The sequence below is a fragment of the Natrix helvetica genome (genome assembly GCF_964273705.1).
Source record: "Natrix helvetica genome assembly, chromosome: 2".
Taxonomy (NCBI): domain Eukaryota; kingdom Metazoa; phylum Chordata; class Lepidosauria; order Squamata; family Natricidae; genus Natrix; species Natrix helvetica.
Window position 1 is genome coordinate 279,352,572 of NC_138552.1, and position 18,875 is coordinate 279,371,446.

The 18,875-nt window shown below is 41.8% G+C and overlaps 1 protein-coding gene across 6 annotated transcripts in view; it reads left to right on the plus strand.

The window, feature by feature from the left end:
• CUX1 (cut like homeobox 1) overlaps positions 1 to 18,875 on the plus strand; it is a 376,350-nt gene that overhangs the window by 161,650 nt on the left and 195,825 nt on the right. For all 6 annotated transcript variants that reach the window (XR_014174281.1, XM_081940389.1, XM_081940391.1 and 3 more), the window contains exon 4: positions 14,176 to 14,254. Coding sequence is in view for 5 of the 6 variants with exons in the window: in XM_081940389.1 (XP_081796515.1) it covers positions 14,176 to 14,254 (79 nt within the window). In the remaining variant the exon portion in view is untranslated. The remainder of the gene's footprint in view (positions 1 to 14,175; positions 14,255 to 18,875) is intronic.

Sequence of the window (18,875 nt, forward strand, 5' to 3'; positions counted from 1 at the left end):
TTTATACATGCTTTTTTCGCCCTCCCCAGGCTCCAGAGGCTTTATAAGAGCCTGGGGAGGGCAAAAAGAGCTTCCCCCCCCCCGGAGGCCCTCCGGTTTGCTCAGAGGGTCGGAGCTCTTAAAACGACCCTCCGAGCAAACCGGAAGTCACTTCCGGTTTGCTCGGAGGGTTGTTTTAAGCGTTCCAAAGGCTTCAGGGAAGCCTCCGGACAGTCCCTGAAGCCTCGGGAGGGCCTCCGGGGGGGAGCCTCTTTTCGCCCTCCCCAGGCTCCTATAAAGCCTCTGGAGCCTGGGGAGGGCGAAAAATGGCTTTTAAAAACAGTGAACTTAGCTGGCCAGCGCGCTCATGCACGCTAGCCAGCTGACAGGGCAGCGCCTCGCATGCCCTGACAAATGGCTCCGCATGCCACCTGTGGCATGCGTGCCATAGGTTCACCATCACTGCTCTAGGCCCTTGTTCCTTTTTTGCCCATTACTTATGTTAAACTGTCATGTCCAAAAAATGTTTTGCTTGCTCCAGATGTAATTAGCTGGTATAATAATACTGCAACAATACATTTAACACCATCAAACGATTATCTGCTTATCCCAGGTCTTAGTAAAGGACCCAATAGGTGGATAAAAATGCAAAATTTATCCTAAACATTTGACTGACTATGTGGCAGACCATAATTTATTCAATTTATATGTAGCCTCACTCCCACTCCCTTTGGGCAGCTTACAGTTTTTAAAATATTTAAAGCCGATATTTTAAATATTTAAAGAACAATAGGAAACACACAAATAATACAGGATACAACCGTGATGGTAAACCTCCAAAGTAGCACACGAAACCATGACTCCTGGCATGCACAGGACCCGGAAGTTCGGTTGTTGTGGAGCACGACACGTGCGAACTGGCCAGCTGATTGTTATGCACGCTAGAACCTGGAAGTTCAGGTTTTCCAAAGCGTGATTTCTTCGCGCGCACGGCAGTGCTGAAAACCGGCCTGCACATGCACGCTGGCCTAGATCATCGGGCACACATGCGCGCGAGAAGCTTGAAGTTCAGCCTTTCCAGAGCGCAGCCCTGACAAGTGCGCACGCACGACATTTCCGCGAAAAAGTTTGCCATCACTGGGATAGAAGAACACGTTAGCAAACAAAGTAAACCGAGAAAAGAAGGGAGGGAATGAAAGAATATCAGTTATCCTCTCCAAAAGCCTGGGTAAAGAGTTAAGGTCCTTTATCGATAGTTGGAGAATAAAAACAGAAGTTAGAAATAAAAGGAGGAGATCAATGAGATAGAAATAGGCTAAGAGAGCGATGTAAACAATATGATGGTGATGATTATTATGTATTAGGATTATTATGTTTAATATTACTATTATATTCCAATTAGAAGCTATGTTAAGAGGGAGAAGTGAATAGGTTTATTATGTTAAATATTAGTATTGTAAGATTAGAGAATTAATATCAATGCAATGAATACTGTTATAAATGTTGATTATTACTGCACAGAGATATTTGTACCCAGTCGACACACTGTTTAATGGAAGATGGAATTATTACGTTAAAAAAAACTTTTTTAAAAAGAGTTAAGGCCCTTACAAAAGACCAGCAAAATGGTACCTGTTTGACTCCTGAGGAGAGGGGTCTTCATTTCAGAGGCCAGGCACTGCTACAAAGAGGGTGTGCTTCTAGAACATCGATAGGTGGCAATTATGGAACCATGACTGTGCCAACTTTGCCAGATTGATTTAGTTGGGCAGATACTATCTAAGGCCGCATATTCTACCACCAAGGAATTATCGTTTCCAAGTTGTTTGGCACATGGCTTTTGAAGTTGAGGAAGGCTTTCAAAAGATGTTTGCCAAGCCTGGACATTTCATAGCTGAAACTGGAAATATCAAGACAGTGGAATTCTTGGAGGTGTCTGAACTTTAAATATGACCCCCCCCCCCCGCTTCATCTCTAGTGCCCACCCACATTCAGAATAACAGAAAACAGAATTGGAAGGGACCTTGGATGTCTTCTAGTCCAACTCCCTGCTCAAGCAGGAGACCTTACGCAATTTTAGACAAATGGTTGTCCATTTTCTTCTTTAAAATCTCCAGTGTTGGAACACTCCCAACTTCTGGAAGGAAGCCATTCCACTGATAAATTATTCTAACTGACAGGAAATTTCTCCTTAGTTCCAGGTTTGTTCTCTTCTTGATTAGTTTCCATCCATTGCTTCTTGTTTTGTCTTCAGATGATTTGGAGAATAGTTTGACACCCATTCACCCCTTCTTTGTGGGTTGGTGCATTCCTTGGCCCAGGTTGCTTTATCCACTTCTGGCACCTCAACATTTGGAGGACGTTAGGAAATGTTGCTTGGGTAAGGAGTGCATTTTCCTTCATCCTACCCCTGTAACAGTTCACTTCTCTATTCAGATGGCAATTAAAAAGAAGATTCATTTCTATCCACAACTCCTTCTATCCCAAGTTGCAGTAGAATTTCTCTTATTTATTTATTTATTTATTTATTTATTCTTAGCGCTTATAGACCGCCCCCTCTCCCGAAAGGGACTCGGGGCGGTGTACAGTCCATATCAGAAATACATCATGAATAACTATAAAATTTAGACAATTAAAATTATTAAATAGATAGATAAATAAATAAGAGGAGGATAAAAAGATATACAGAACTGTACTGCTAAGTAAATAATTTAAAAGTTAAAAGTTTAAAACCCCAAACAAATATCCTAGAAAATTAAATTTAAAAGAACAATCCCCCTAAAAAACCAGTAAGAAATATGTATGCCAGGAGGTAGACGTTATAATTATGCCAGGCCAGCCAGTCGGAACAGGTGTGTCTTCAATTTCTGTCGGAAGGAGCGGAAGTCAGTGGTGGTTCTGATGTCGGGGGGGAGGTCATTCCAGAGGGTTGGGCCCATCACAGAGAAGGCCCTGCTCCTTGGTGTCGCCCGTTGGCATTGCCTAGTGGACGGCACCAGGAGAAGCCCCTCCCTGTGAGAGCGAATTGGCCGCAGGGATGTGTGTGGGAGGATGCAATCCCGCAGGTAGCTAGGCCCTGTGCCATATCTTACTTGGATATGGTAGCCCCTTGAATAAGGAAAGCAGTTTTAACATAGAGAAGAGGGGCAAGAAGTGATAAACACATAATAAAAGTGGCTCTTGGGTCTAGAACATTTCTTCTAGGACTCACTACAACTTTTACTTGCTCTTTTTCTTATAAGAACTGCTGTCTCGTTTGCACAATGGACTGCTAGAGCTCATTGTACAAAGAAAATATGTTATTTCTTTTCATGGAATCACAGGGTTGGAAGGGACAATTTAGGCCACCGAGTCCAACCTCCTGCTCAGTTCAGGAATCCAAATTAAAGCATCCCTAACAGATGGCTATCTGGTTGAATGCATCCAGTGAGACTATCACCTTCTCTGGGTAATTGGCTCTGGGTCATTGGAATGAACCAATTGATTCCATCATGTTTCTTTGGATCCAGGGCAGTGTAATTAATTCACTAATTCATTATTCACTTCTTTCTATATATAGATCACCTTTCAGTGTTACAGCTCACAAAGTGGCATACAGTATGTTAAAATATTAAAACTTACCCAGTGAGTTTAAGAAAAATACAGATAGATACCCTGTTTCCCCCCAGAATAAGACCTTCCCAGATAATAAGCTCAATTGGGCTTTTGAGTGCATGCGCTAAAATAAGCCCTCCCCCGAAAATAAGGCCCCTCAAAAAAAAAATTTAACCGCATGCACAGCCGGTTCCTGCTTTTTCCTCTGGTTGGTTGCCACGCAAACAACATGAGGTGAAGTGAGGCTGGAAGGGAGGAGGGAACATGCCCCATGTATCCCACACGCCCTTACCTACAGGCCACTCCTCCAACCCTAGCCACCGCACTCCTGTCACGCTAAAGGCCGCCGCAAAAAAAGCAGCAAGCCCTGCGACGCGCAACACAGCAGCAGCCATGAGGTGACCACGCTCGCCACCTCCTGCACCTCAAAAATAATAAGGCCTCCCTGAAAATAAGGTCAAGCATTTATTTCGGGCGTCAAAAGAAAATAAGATCCTGTCTTATTTTTGGAGAAACACAGGTAGGTAGGTAGGTAGGTAGGTAGGTAGGTAGGTACATGATAGATAGATGATAGATAGATAGATAGATAGATAGATAGATAGATAGATAGATAGATAGATAGATGATAGATAGATGATAGATAGATAGATAGATGATAGATAGATATGGATGAATAGATGATGGATGGATGGATGGATGGATAGATAGATAGATAGATAGATAGATAGATAGATAGATAGATGATAGATAGATAGATAGATAGATAGATAGATAGATAGATAGATAGATAGATGATGGATGGATGGATGATAGATAGATCTGCTATTTGAAATAGGCCAGTTTGGAGTGACCTTCCTTAGTCGCAAATGTTAACTGCTGCAAGAAAGGGCATTGGATATCCCTGTTCCCACATATGAGAGTATGGGCATTCCTTATTGGAAGTATAGATAAGCAGTGCAAAAGCCTTTCATATTTTCCTGCATTAAAAGAAGCAGAATATCATGCTAGTGTTATTTAGCAACTGTGGCTGAAGTGGGATGAGGTGGGATGAAAGAGATGCCATAAAAAAGGATCCCCTTTGCAGTTAAGGTCTGCTGTTCAGAGGGGTAGGGAAGAAGTGAAAAGATATGAGCATCAAGAGCCCCCCCCCCTTTTTTAAACAGCACTGATCTGCTTCTTAGATCTGACCTCCTGCAGACAGGTGTTGAATACACAGTAAGTTTTCATCCAAATGTTGTGATGCAGTGAGAGATAGCAGTTATCCAAGGTTTCTTTAGTGAGGGATTGAGAAGACTTGCTCTTGAGATAACAGGCTAACACTGACTATTCTGTACTCCTGAATAAGCTGGGGTTTGTTTGTTTTTTGAAATGGTACTGTATGTTTGCTTCCATAACAACTGACCTTGATTTAATACAAAATTAGACCAAGCTCTATAGTTCTGACTACTTCAGTTTCTGAATAGGTGATTTCTTTCTTTCTGTATATACTGCATATATTGTGTTTGTGCATATATATTATGAAACACACAGTTTTGGCCTGGAGTCAGGCGGTAACCCAAAAATGAAACATTAAGATATCCTAAAAAAATTAAAAGCATACAAAATGCAAGAAGTATTAAGAATACACAACCTTGTAAAGAGCAATTTATCATAGCAGAATTAGCAAATTCTCCCAGAGCTACTGGAATTTACTTGGAAGGAAGATACTGATTTCAGTTTTAAATCATCTTAGATTAACTAGAAATGCATGTACATACATACATACACTCATTCGTTCTGCTTCAACATTTGAGGGGAGCTACATGTGTTCCTTTCTATACTTGCTTGAATGGGAAGCTATTGCTAGTTATTGTGTGTAGGAGACAGAGGGAAAGGTGGGCGAATGTATTGTCATCTGGGGATGACAGTGAGATCATTGTGAGAAAGCTTGATCTTTGAAGCCACTTGCTAATTTCGGAAAGAATGTCTCTTCAAAGCAGAGGGATGGATCAGAATAAAATTAAATTTGTTAGAAGTAGAACTGTGTGTACCAAAAGTAAAAAGGAACACAGTAAACTAGAACCTAATTAATATATTGTTGAGAGGCTGAGATTATTATTTCAAAGACCTAAGTGTTAAACGCTGTTTAAAAATACTTTAGATTAGTCTCTCTGAAAAGTTTTTTCCCCATAGCTGGCATTATTACCAAAATGCTAATCTTTCCTCATATATGCCCTTCCCTCCCAGCACCTTAAAACAATTCTGCCAAGTTTCCACAAGAGGGGGGAAGGGACAGATTGTTTTTCAACAGTTGAATGTGTGACAAATTTCAAAATTAATATATTGCTAACGTTCTAAGTTTAAATCACCTGCTGCAAAAGCCTGGGGGGGGGGGATTCAACCTAGCTTCCAGTTACATCACGATCAGACCAGTTCGGCCAGGTTCAGCCGAACCAGTAGTGGTATGGTGGCCTGGGTTGCTGGAACCGGCAGGGACCCAGGCCTGCCACACCCCCGAACCGGTTCCCCGGTCACAGCTGTGGCCGCCGCCATCTTGTTTTTCAGTTCTGCGCATGTGCAGAACAATTTTAATTGAACTGTGCATGCGCGCGCACGAGCAAACCGGCACTAAAGCCGGCCAGAACCCGCCCCTGATCACAATGTCAGTGTCTATTTCTCCTATGACCTTTGAGATAGAAGATGGATAGATAGAAAATTGAAAATGAGTCTCTTAGCTGCAAAAAAGGTTTACTTTCATCACTACTATGATGGGCAGCCCCAAGATCTGCTTGTACTACCGAGATTGTGCCACTCAGTTGTGGCAGCAATATGCTTGGTTTTTTTTCATATGTCTGCCTTCCTGTTTTGCCAATTAAAGTTGCAAATGGGAGGCAACCAGTTCTCATTCCTATCCTTAATTTCCCACAATCTTGAAAAACGGTCCAAAATTTTCCCCACCTATGATGGACCACAGTAGAGCTGCATTCCTTCCTAGGAAAGAGGAAGCACATTCCAGGAAGGGAAGTGAGAGAGGAGGCAGCACAGCCTGGAGCTGGACAGGAGACAGTAGGAAGAGAGTAAAAATAGCCACTCCCTGTACTCTCCCAAGGTATATCTGTTTTGGTGAAAGTAGTAAGCATTTACTCTGGCAAGATTCTGTCTATTGTGTGGAAGTAAATAAAGAACTGAACTCTGGCTGAATTGTTCTTTGTCTTTTGGGGGCTTAGCCTGATACCACCTCACACAAAACCTTTGAAGTTGCTTTTTTTTCCAGTGCAGTTGAAGGATTTCAATAGTAGGAATGAACGGCCGTGTTTTTCCTGGAGTTCTCCCACGTCCATTTTTATCTATAAAATCCCAGAACAGAAAAAGCAACAACAGACCATAAATGTTTGCGCGCGCGCACACACACACACACACACACACACACACACACACACTGGCTCCCTTTCAGCAAACACTGGGTTTCTGCTTACAGCCTTCCAGAAGGACAACAGACAGAGATAACCCTTCAGATACCGAGAATTTGCCCAGAGTGTCTACAACATCCTCTTAGTTTTTACATCCAGATGTTGAGGCAGTATTTCTGAAGAGGATCTGCGGTTTGTGTGTAGGATCAGCTAGGAAAAGGCATACTTTTATATAAATGCCATGCCTTCTAGAGCTGTAGCTATTTAAAAAAAAAACAGTTTTTTTTTAATTGGATCTAGAAGTACTGGATGCTGTGGACTCCCATAGTTCAAAAGGAATTCAATCCTCTAAACAGTGCTGGGATATGGTTTTGAAAATATACTAATGGGAAAACCAAAGTTGGTCATGGCTTTCAAACCCACCCCCCACACACGCAACCCTGGGCCAAACTGGCTATTATTAAGGAAAAGTGAATATTAGGAAATGGAGTGTCTGAACTTGTTTTTGTGATGTCACAAAGCAGCTATTTTTAAAACTGGGTAGGGATTTCCTGAGGTCATCAATATTCTTTTCATGTGGCATTGTAGGGCTGTCCAAGAGCAACAGAGAAGTTGCTAATTTGGAGCTGGCTGGAGGGCAGAGACTCTGAAAAAAAATGTGACTAGCAGTGCCTCCCATTCTTCAGTTTGCATTTGGCACAAGGCAAAGGGGTTGTTGTCAGGCTAAACTCTCCTGTTACTTTGAATAAGGAAGCTTATTGCAACATTGATGGGTGAAACCCAATAGTTTAGCAGGAGGGGTGTTGAATTGGGTGATTAACGCGGTACTTGTGCAGTAGAGAGCATGCATACAGCTCTCTCGGTCTGGGTTTCATATGGTTTGATGAGGCGGGACACAAAAAAACTATATTGTTCATTCTTACAAATAAATCTGTATTGTGATGTTGTGGTGGTGATTGTTCAGTTGTATAGAAGGAGTTGTCTGGGAAACTCCTATCTGTTTCAACAGGGGATAGGCTGCTTTCTCTCCCTAAACCTACTCCATAGTTTCTGAAATCCTAAAGCTGGCTGGGGAATTCTGGGAGTTGAAGTCCACAAGTCTTAAAGTTCCCAAGTTTGGACACCCCTGTCCTAAAGTATAGCTTAGTTACAGCATTAAGCATTAATGAATACAGTTCCTTATTTTAATGATTTTGGATACTTTCATATAGTCTACTAACTGCAATTCCCTGAATGGAGTAGAACTTAGTAAATCTATTAATAAAAAAGAAAACAGTATTAACAGTAACATAGGAAGCAGCATAGGCAAGATGAATAAACAACATAATCAACAGTACCATTAAGGACTACTATACAATAATAAAGAAGCAGTAAAATTCTAAAAGGAACCTAAAATTGTGCTTTAAATGCCTTGGAATTCTCAGCTTATTTCACTTTCTGGATATTATATACAAGTTGCCTAAATGCAACCAGATTCGATTGCATAGTAAATGTAAGCTCTTTTTTTAAAATGCCACCATTACTATTTTTATAATTAACTCAAGGCAGTGAACATACCTAATACTTCTTCTTCCTCTTACATTCCCCACAAAATCGGGGAAAATAGGCCTATGAAGTGAATTGGGCTGAGAGAGAATGGCTAGCCCAAAGTCACCCAGCCAGCTGTCATGCCTAAGGCTGGTATAGAACTCATGGTCTCCCAGTTTCTAGCCTTCTAGCCTTAGTCACCCCATCAGACTGGCTTTTGCATTGCATTGTTGCAAGGTTGACTCAGCCTTCCATCCTTCCGAGGTGGGTAAAATGAGGACCCAAATTGTTGGGGGCAATGTGCTGACTCTGCAAACCGCGTACAGAGGGCTGTAAAAGCACTGCAAAGCCATTGGTGGGAATTCAATTTTTTTTTTACTACTGCTACTGTGGGCATGGCTTTGTGGCCGTGGCAGGGAAAGGATACTGCAAAATCCCCATTCCTCCCCCCACTAACCTGCTTTCCAGCTCCGTTCTGTTCAGGGCAACAAAGGATCGGCTATGAGGCTGGGAGGCAGCAGGGGCGGGGCCAGCCTATTTGGCGGTTCTCCGAACTACTCAAAATTTCCACTACCAGTTCTCTAGAACGTGTCAGAACTGGCTGAATACCACCTCTGTGTAAAGTGGTATATAAGTCTAAGTGCTATTGCTATTGTTGTTGTTCTTTTTTTTTAAACACATATACCAGTGTAACCAGAAAAGTGACTGGCTGTAAGAGGCCGCAGGACTAAGATAACTTAATCTTGTTCTGTTGTGTAGCACTTCCTTCATTATTAAGTACCGACTTCCCGGTCTTCCCTATTGCCAAGATTTCTTGTGCTGAACTTTGCAAACCTAATTAATCCAATTTTGTTACTTTACATTTGCTCCATGATGGCTCAATTAGAGCAGCATCAGAACTGTGGTTCAGTATCTAGGCCAGCTTTTTGTAATTGGAACCACATTTTCCTTCTGAAGGGCTGCAGCTGGTTTGGTTCTGCTCAGGCAGAAAAAGGATATAACTTTGCATAACATAGGAAATGAACGGTTGAGAGAGAAGCCAAATTCAATTTCAGTCAGATATTTTGAGGATAAGTCCATGATCTATGGAAGCAAGGGGGAATGAGAAGTGTGTGTTTTGTGGAAAGCACTGTCTTTGGCAGTCTATTAATCATGGCGCTTCTTGTGCTGTTGCATTAGCCCAATTTTGTGTAAAGGGTCTGGAAAGCAGCCAAGCACTCGAGAATTTAACCTCTTCAAGCCACAAAGCTGCGTTTGCTGTGGATTTAACCTAATGGGGCAATTGGGAACATTCTGAATTTTAACAAATAATAGCTAATAAATGTTAAGAGCAGAAGGGGCAGTTCTGAGAAGCACCTGCCCAGCTCACTGATTACAAACTGCACCAAGTAGGGGAGACATGATAGCAGTGTTCCAATATCTCAGGGGTTGCCACAAAGAAGAGGGAGTTAAGCTATTCTCCAAGGCACCTGAGGACAGAACAAGAAGCAATGGGTGGAAACTAATCAAGGAGAGAAGCAACTTAGAACTGAGGAGAAATTTCCTGACAGTGAGAACAATTAATCAGTGGAACAGCTTGCCTCCAGATGTTGTGAATGCCCCAACACTGGAAGTCTTTAAGAAGATGTTGGATAGCCATTTGTCTGAAACTGTATAGGGTTTCCTGCCTAGGCAGGGGGTTGGACTAGAAGATCTCCAAGGTCCCTTCCAACTCTACTATTGTATTATTGTATTATTGTATAAATACAGGGTTCTCGACTTACAACATTTAGTGTCGGTTCAAAGTGAGTTGTGGAAAAAGTGAGTTGTGACTGTTTTTCACACTTAGTGACCATTGCAGCAGCCCCACGGTCACATGATCAAAATCCAGATGCTTGGCAACTGAACCGTATTTATGACGGTTACAGTGTCCCCCGGGGTCGTGTGATCATCTTCTGTGACCTTCTGACAAGCAAAGTCAGTGGAGAAGCCAGATTCATTTAACAACCGTGTCACTCACTTCACAATTGCAATGATTCACTTAACAACAGTAGCAGGAAAGGTTGCAAAATGGGGCAAAATTCACTTAACATGTGTCTCGCCTTAGCAACAAAAATTTTGGCCTCTATTGTGGTTGTAAGTTGAGAATTACCTGTAGTGATTGGCTCATAACCAAATTCCAAAGTTTCATTGATTTAGGCGGGTCCATTTAATAAAACTGAAAGGAGTGGTACGTCGGCCTAGAGGTGGAGCTCTCGCCTCACAATCAGGAGGCTGTGAGTTTGATCCTAGGTAGAGGCAAATATTTCTCTCTTTGGGCACACTGAGAATATATCTGCCGAACAAATCTCCGCATCGGCGTCAGGAAGGGCGTCTGGCCAGTAAACACTCTGCTAGCTTCATTCAGTTGCCCAGATTCCATCCTGCAAGGGATTATGGGGTCTTTAAACGATGATGATGATTTAATAAAACTGAAAGGGTTAACCCAAGGATTGTAATTTTCTCATTATAAATTATTCCCAAGATCAAAGAGTGTTCTATTAATTAAGACAATTATTTGTTATATAAAATACTTGTCAGGCCTGGAATCCATATTTTACATTGGGTCTTCAAACCTGCCACATTTACTGCTGTGGGAAAATGGGAGGGGAGATTATGTGGAGTATGGGAGATATATAGTCAAAATAACGTTCCTTTCTTAGAGAGTCAAGGACGTCTTGCCTTGCACCTGGAGAGTTGTGACTGGGAGGCATCTCCAGTTAGGACGGTGTCTGATTGGTCCACTTGATGGACATGTGGGTGCTGGGCAGGGTTTAGACTTTCATTTGGGTGGGGAAAACCTGGAAGCTTTCAGATTTGGGTTTTCCCAGATGTGCCAATATGACATCTTTAATAAAATGGAACTTTGAGGAACCTCAAGCCTTGGAGTCGTCTTTCGTTGGGGGTGTTACTTGGAACCCTGACATTACTTTTGACAATATGCTTATTTACAGCATTTTATAAAATCATTGGAAAATCTGAAGACTGAAGAACATCAGTTTGTAGATGACCATTTTGACTTAGGGAATGAGTCTCGATTGTGTAATGGTATATGAGAAAGACCTCGGGAGAGTGGTTAAGAGACCTTGGCAGGGGAACAGTCAGCTAAGAGACAGCATAGGTGACAGCTGGATAATGGATAGTGAGTGGGGCAAGAGATTCAGAAGGGACACTCCATAGTTTCCCAGGCTGTAAAGGGGTTTCCCAGGCTATAAAGGGAGGGCGAGGGTTCTATTTTCAGACCTGCAAGATTCTGTCAATGTCGCAGTAGAATTAGCTCATCTTATTGTCATTTTGGTCTGGTTGACCCATGTGAGTCTGACATCAGTCTTGCAAGAAAGACAACAGCATTTCCTGTTGTGTTGCCCAATTTTCAGGCTTCATGTAGTCCTTAAAAAGCTTAAAATGCTGGAAAAATAGTGCCAATCTTTGGGTTTCATTTCTAATTCATTCAGAAAAGATGAATCAGTAGAAAGCTGCTCTTTGCTTTTTCAAAAATAAAAAATCCTGAGATAAATAAAGCACATACTGTGGCCTAATAGTTCAAAATAAGGGTTTCGCTGTTGACATTAAAAGCAAAAAGGTGTATTTATTGATTGCAGCACAGCTGATATTGTAACTGTCCAGTAAATAAGTGGTATATAATGCCCTACAGCATGGATTGTTTATTACGGAGCTGCTAGGTTGTATTACTTCTTAGGCTTATGTGTTAATGGCTGGAGTGAGAGACAAACTTTGATTCCAAAGTATAAGCTGTTTTGGTGTTCAGCATTAATAACACTGATTGTTGCTTCTTTTACTCTTGGTGTATCGGTGCTGCTGCTTGAAAAGGGTGGGTGAACATGATTTCAAGCTTTTTAGCATTTTTTCAGAGTAGTTTCACAAATTAATGGAATTGAACTAGAGGAAGGCAGGTTCCAATTGAATGTTGAATGCTTAGTGGCAAGATGCGCGGCAAATACATTTAATAAATAAAGTAAGTAAGTTACCGTAAGTAAGTAAGTAAATAAGTAAGTAAAAGCTTCTAACAGTGAGACCAATTCAACAATGGAATCAATTACCTAATGAAGATGATCTGCTCAAATGAAGGCTAGATGTCCTCTTGGTGAAAGATGCTTTAATTAGGGTTTCTACAATTATGTTGGAGACTGGATCCAGTAGTCTAAATAGCCTTTTCCGAGTTCTCGAGTCTAAATGTGGATGTTGTCTTCATTTGCATTTATTGTTCTGACCTAGGCTTCCTGAGACAGTAAAAAGCACAAGGTTAGTCCCAAAAACCCTCTTTTTATGTCAACGGCTATGAATTATGTTCATTCACAGCCTGTAATGAGTCACAAATAGTTTGTAAAGTGTCCGACAGAAGTATGCCAAAGACTTTTGGGATAAGGCTGATAAGCACCCACTTTTATCTCCCTTGAAACACTGCCAAAGACCTAATTGCCAATTAGCTTTGCAAGGCCACACAGAGCACAGAGACAAAACAGAGCTTCAGAGTTTAAACTGACCAGAACGAACAAAGTTGCATCCTGCAAAGGCTCACGTGCCTTTGTTCCTCCTTTTTGTCTTATGGGAGGGGCCAATCATCTCCAAGCCTTACTCCCGAGTCACCCTTTTTGTCTTAACTGTTCTTTCCTTCTGGCAGCTCTGCGCATGCGCGCACAGGGAACAGGCTCCCTCTGTTCCTCTGCCTTGCTGATATCTGGCTCCGGAAGCAGCACATAACTCCCAAGTGGCCCTGGCCCCCTCTCTGCCTCTGATGCAAAACCCTTGTCCGAGCCTTCCCCGGAGTCCAGGACTGGCCCATGTTCCTCCCCAACCTCCTCCCTGTCTGACTCTGCTGCCAGCTCCATAGGCCACCAGCGGACTACAACACTTATAACCCCTTTGTCCTTCATAGAATGCCCAGCAACAGTTTTTTGTAGTTTAGACATCCCACCTCAAACTGTAAGCTATAGAGGTCATTGCCACAAAATGTAGTTTTCGCTTCCAATTTAAGTAGGTATAAAAGGCAATTAGACAAATTTATGTCTGTAGAGATTCTCAGTCATCCAGGTCAAGGTTGTACTAAAAGTGCTTTTTCAGGAGGCAACTGGGTTTTCTTGGTGTTTTTTTTTTCTTTGAAGACATTTTGTTTCTCATCCAAGAAGCTTCTTCAGCTCTGACAGCTCTCTCCATTCCTCACTATCCTGTCAGACCTATGAACGTAATAAGTTAAGCCCGGGGTCCCCAACTCCTGTGCTGCGGTCCTCTACCAGGCCTGAGCTAAGCCATGTGGTTGTTGAACTGAGAATCCAAGGTTTTCTAACCTAAATAAAATTACTTGGGTTGGGCATTTCAGAAACTTATATACAGCAATTCTTTCTGGTTGGTCCCACCATTGCCCCTTGCTTCTTTCTTCTCTTAATGACAGGAGTCAACTACAGCAATGTAGGGTTTATTGGTGTCCTAAAACTGGATGCTTGCATCAAGTGGATGAAAGGTCTTCCAACTGGAAAGATCTGAGATAATTAAGAAGATCTTAGTTCCTCACATTAATCTTGAAATGAACACTGGCACCAGTAATGTTTATGCAATCATATATTCAATCATATGTACTGTATTTAAGTATGATTTGGGAACTGATCCAGGACTCATTCTCCTTTTTTTCTTTTCTTTTCTTTTTTTCCAGATTGATGCATTAGGCAAAAGAAGCAAAGAAGCAGAAGCGGCGTTCCTAAATGTCTACAAGAGATTAATTGATGTTCCAGGTATGCTGACTTATTGTCCTGTTCTAAAACAAAAAAAGCCAGCATGTTTATAGGCTTAGGTTCCATCGGACATTTTCACCTTTGCCTGGTGTTTGGCTGCAGGATTAAGAGATGTTTCTATTCAACTGTTGCCTTGCCTGAAACACTCTGTGATGCAAGAGTGAAAAAGAGAAGCATGAGATGCTAGCTAGCTGAGTTGTTAAAGAACTGATTCTCTAACTCTGGCAGTTTTTCAGTTCATGTTCAGTTCTTTCAAGGTCAGATTTTTGTAGGATCTGCTGTGAGCATGGATGGCTACATAGCCTTTGAAGATATAAAACACACTGGAAAGTTTATCTAACAATGCACACTTTCATATGCCTCCTTCCAGCTTGTTCTCTCGTCTTAAGATTGACATGATCAGGAAATGTATCTTGAAATAATGAGCCTTGATTCCCTGATGTGGCTTATTATAATTATAAAGCAAGATGTTTTCCTGTGGGTGTTTGGCCTTTATGCCTAGCATTCTACATTCCAAGCTTTTCTCTCTGTCTCTGCTTATAATTCATGTATGGAATGTTCTTAGACCGCTCAGCAGAGCTGCTACTTGTAAATTCTACTTGTATCCATATCGAGATAAAAGGAATCCATAATGCAAGCATTGAAACGCTATTTGGCGTATTCTACTGTGCTTTTTGCTGCTAGAATTTAAGTGGAATGCATCCATTAATAAATATTATTGTGAAAGGTGTTTTTCTCTCATCGTTTAATGACTTATTCACTGGTGAACAGTAATGTTCGGAAATGCAGATGGCCAGACATGATTTGCCTGGATCCAACCCTTCTAATTGGTGGGGTGGGTTACTATCCTGCCTTCATAGAGGGGAAAATATGTGACTAGAGCATAGATGCACAACAGATATCAACAGGCTCAGACTATGCTGTAATCATCCTACTTAAAATCTGGCTTATGTGTACTGGGTTTTATAGTCATATATCTGTAAGAAAATTAGGATGATAAAAAGCTGTCTTAAACCAACTCAACCTTTTTCAGTCTTCCTAGCCCAATAATTTTAGTTACTAGATTCTTTCTTTGGCCTCTTACAGTAAATTAGTTAAGCAAAGCACAAGACTAAGTTTTTTCTCAAACTAGCTTAGGGATGCTTGGGGTTTGAATCCAGGACTTTTTAATAAAAACCCTGAGTTTGCATATACCTGGTAGTTCTAGAGTCTACAGATAGACTGGCTGGCTACCAAAATACTCTTTCAGATCCTAGAACAGATTCTATGAGGGTCCTTATATATAACTTACTTAATAGCAATAGTGCTTAGACTTATATACCGTTTTGCAGTGCTTTTACAGCCCTCTCTAAGCGGTCTTACAGTCAGCCTATTGCCCCCAACTATCCGGGTCTTCATTTTACCCACCTCGGAAGGATGGAAGGCTGAGTCAAACTTGAACCTGGTGAGATTCGACCTGCCAAATTGCAGGCCGCCGGCAGGGAGCAGAAGTAGCCTGCAGTACTGCACTCTAACCACTGTGCTACCGCGGCTCTTTAATAAATAACTGAATCCTTGGAATATATGCTGAAATGGAAAGAAGTGACTTTTTAAGAAGAACACGTCATAATTTGTATTAATTACAGCTAGTCCTCACTTAATGACTGGTCGCTTAAAGTTATGATGGACACCCTTCTCAAAAGCTAATTACGATCCAGTTCGGGTAGACACACACACACACAAACATACTCCATGACTGCATTTCAGATGCTTGGCAACCAACTCACCTTTAAGGCTGGTTGCGGTATTCCACAGTTTCAGTGCCCTGGGATCATTTGACTGTCATTTGTGATCTTCCAGCCAGCTTCCAACAAGCAATGTGAATGAGGGAAGCCAGATTTGCTTAACAACAGTGGCAAAAGTTTAAAAAAAGGCGCAGTCACATGATGATTCACTTAATGACCAAGCAGCTTAGTGATGGAAGTCCCAGTCCAAATTGTAATCCATAAGTCAAGAACTGTCTGTGATAATAAATGGAGGGAAAAGCCCATCCGCCTACTGGAAGTTCTTAATCTACATGTCTTAAGCATGTTAGGCTGCGTCGTGCACATGATATTGCACCATTTCTCAACTGTTTAAAAGTTTAACATTTATCTCTCTCCTTACCCCACAAATTGGCATTGCTGTAAAAAATTGATTGGCACTCTTGGGGCAGACTCTGTGGCAGTGAGTTCTGATGACTTGATTGAGCATGTTTATTTTATGCCTGTGGTAGTTGGAGGAAGTTAGTTCTGCACATTGTATAAATTCTTTTAACTTTTTCTCTTTTCTGAGAAGCCATTGATATGGCATATTTAAATAAATACATAAACTAGAAAGCATTTCTTGTCCCGTCCCCCCCACCTGTTATATTCACCTGATACCCTGCTGAACTGATAAGGCAGCACTTCATATCTGGCACTCTTGTCAATTCATTATTTCATAAAATAAACCAGTAGTGCAACAAATGAATACAATTTGTTGCCAAGTATTGCGACAAAAGGAATAAGGCGTCCCAGATAAGGCTACCCAAGTCTCTGGTTTTAAGACTTTGGAAACTTTAACAAGCCACTTGTGTCCTTTTAGGTACTTGCATGATAAATTTTTAGTAAGTCATGAAGCCAGAGCTCCAGTTTCAGCATTGAAGTATTTTTAGCTGATTTGCTGTTTCTATTCATCTCCAATCTGAGTTTTCTTTTGTTATTGTTGTTCCAAAAAATGTTCTTCCTTATCCCCTTGAGCCATTATTTTCTGACAATGCCATCACTTCAAGGATAAAAAGGTGGCTCTTGAGAAATATCTATTTGACAATACATAGAAACTATTATAATTTGGTTTATGCTGCAGAGGTTTGGGTGCTCCAACACTGGAGGTTTTTAAGAAGAGATTGGACATCCATTTGTCTAAAATGGTATAGGCCCTATATGGTGTACTATATACCAGCCTGCCTAAAGCAGGGAGGGAGGGAGGGAGAGTGTGTGTGTGTGAAAGAGAGAGAGAGAGATCCGATCCAATCAGGGCTGGCACAGTGTGTTCTCGTTCTCTCTCTCTCTCTCTCTGTCTCTCTCTCTCTCTCTCTCTCACACACACACACACACACGCACACTTACACACACACACACACACACACACACACACAACTATCCTCCTACCCACTCCCTGCCCTATCCACCAGAGATCCCTGGATTCCCTCCCCAACCCTGCCTGTCTCATACAGGCATCAATCACATGAGTGACATAGAGTTGGCCGTGTTGGCACTTTGCGATAAATAGGTGGGTTTTGGGTTGCAGTTTGGGCACTCAGTCCCTAAAAGGTTCGCCATCACTGGTATAGGGTTTCCTGCTTGAGCAGAGGGTTGGACTAGAAGACCTCCAGGGTCCCTTCCAGCTATGTTATTCTGCATTTTCACTTGCCTTTGTCCAGCTCTAAATAATATAGAAATTGAGCACCTGGTTTAATGTGCTTGCAAACCTTTGATAATATTTCATGATGTATTCAGTTTAGTTCAAGGCCTCCTCTTTTGTTTTGGGCAAGCTTGGTTCTGAACATCCTTGACAACAAAATATCAGTTCCAGGAAGCATTTATAACCAAAGAGTTTACTGATTTAAAGAGTAACAGAATTCCTCTTTTAGAAAATTTCTACTATTAAATCAGTGTCCTTGACTACCCTCTTTCCCTGAAAATAAGACCTCCCTGGATAATAAGTCCAATTGAGTTTTTGAGTGCATGTGCTAAAATAAGCCCTCCCCAAAAATATTGCAACATAGCAGCAGCTATGAGGTGACCACGCTCCCCGCCTCCTGCACTTCAAAAATAAATAACCTCTACGAAAATAAGGCCAAGCGCTTATTTGGGGGGGGGGTCAAAAGAAAATAAGACCCTGTCTTATTTTGGGGGGGAAACACACTAGCTGCCACTCCAGAAAGAAGATCTGTTTTGGGGGCAGCAACAGCCCTCAGGAGCTGATGCAGGGATGAGATAAACTAGACAAAACGAGAATGTTTGAAAAGGTAGAAGTGAGCAATTCTGATCTCCCTGGAAAGAATCAGTGTAGTTTGTATTCTCCTTTTCGTTCATGGGCAAGGAGATGTGTAGCTGGGAAATTCGATGCACCCTAGACAAACTGTAGCTTGATGTAATGGTTAAGGCCTAAGGCTATAAACCAGTCATATAAACCGTCTTAGGCACAAAGCCAGCTGGGTGTCCTTGGGCCAGTCCCTTTCTCTCAGGCCTAGGAAGTGGCAATGGCAAACCAGCTCTGAAAACGGTTGCAAAAAATCTTGCAGGTACACTGAGAATTAAACCTGATAGAAACAAAGTGGGGGGGGGGGGGAGATCCTGGAAAAACAACTCACACTTCACCTTTACTATCAATACTCCGATGAGGATAAGGTCAAAACAGGATAGGGGATCTGAAACCTTCCCATGGAACTCAGGGAAAAATTACACCAACCTAAGAGTTTGGCATTGCACTTACTATGGGTTATATAACATTTAATCTCCAAGCCTGCCAGCACAGAATGCCCAGAACATCTTCTGATTCTTCACCTCCATGAGCCTGGCAAAGCTTTGGATTTGGCAGTTCCTCCATCGTGAATAAT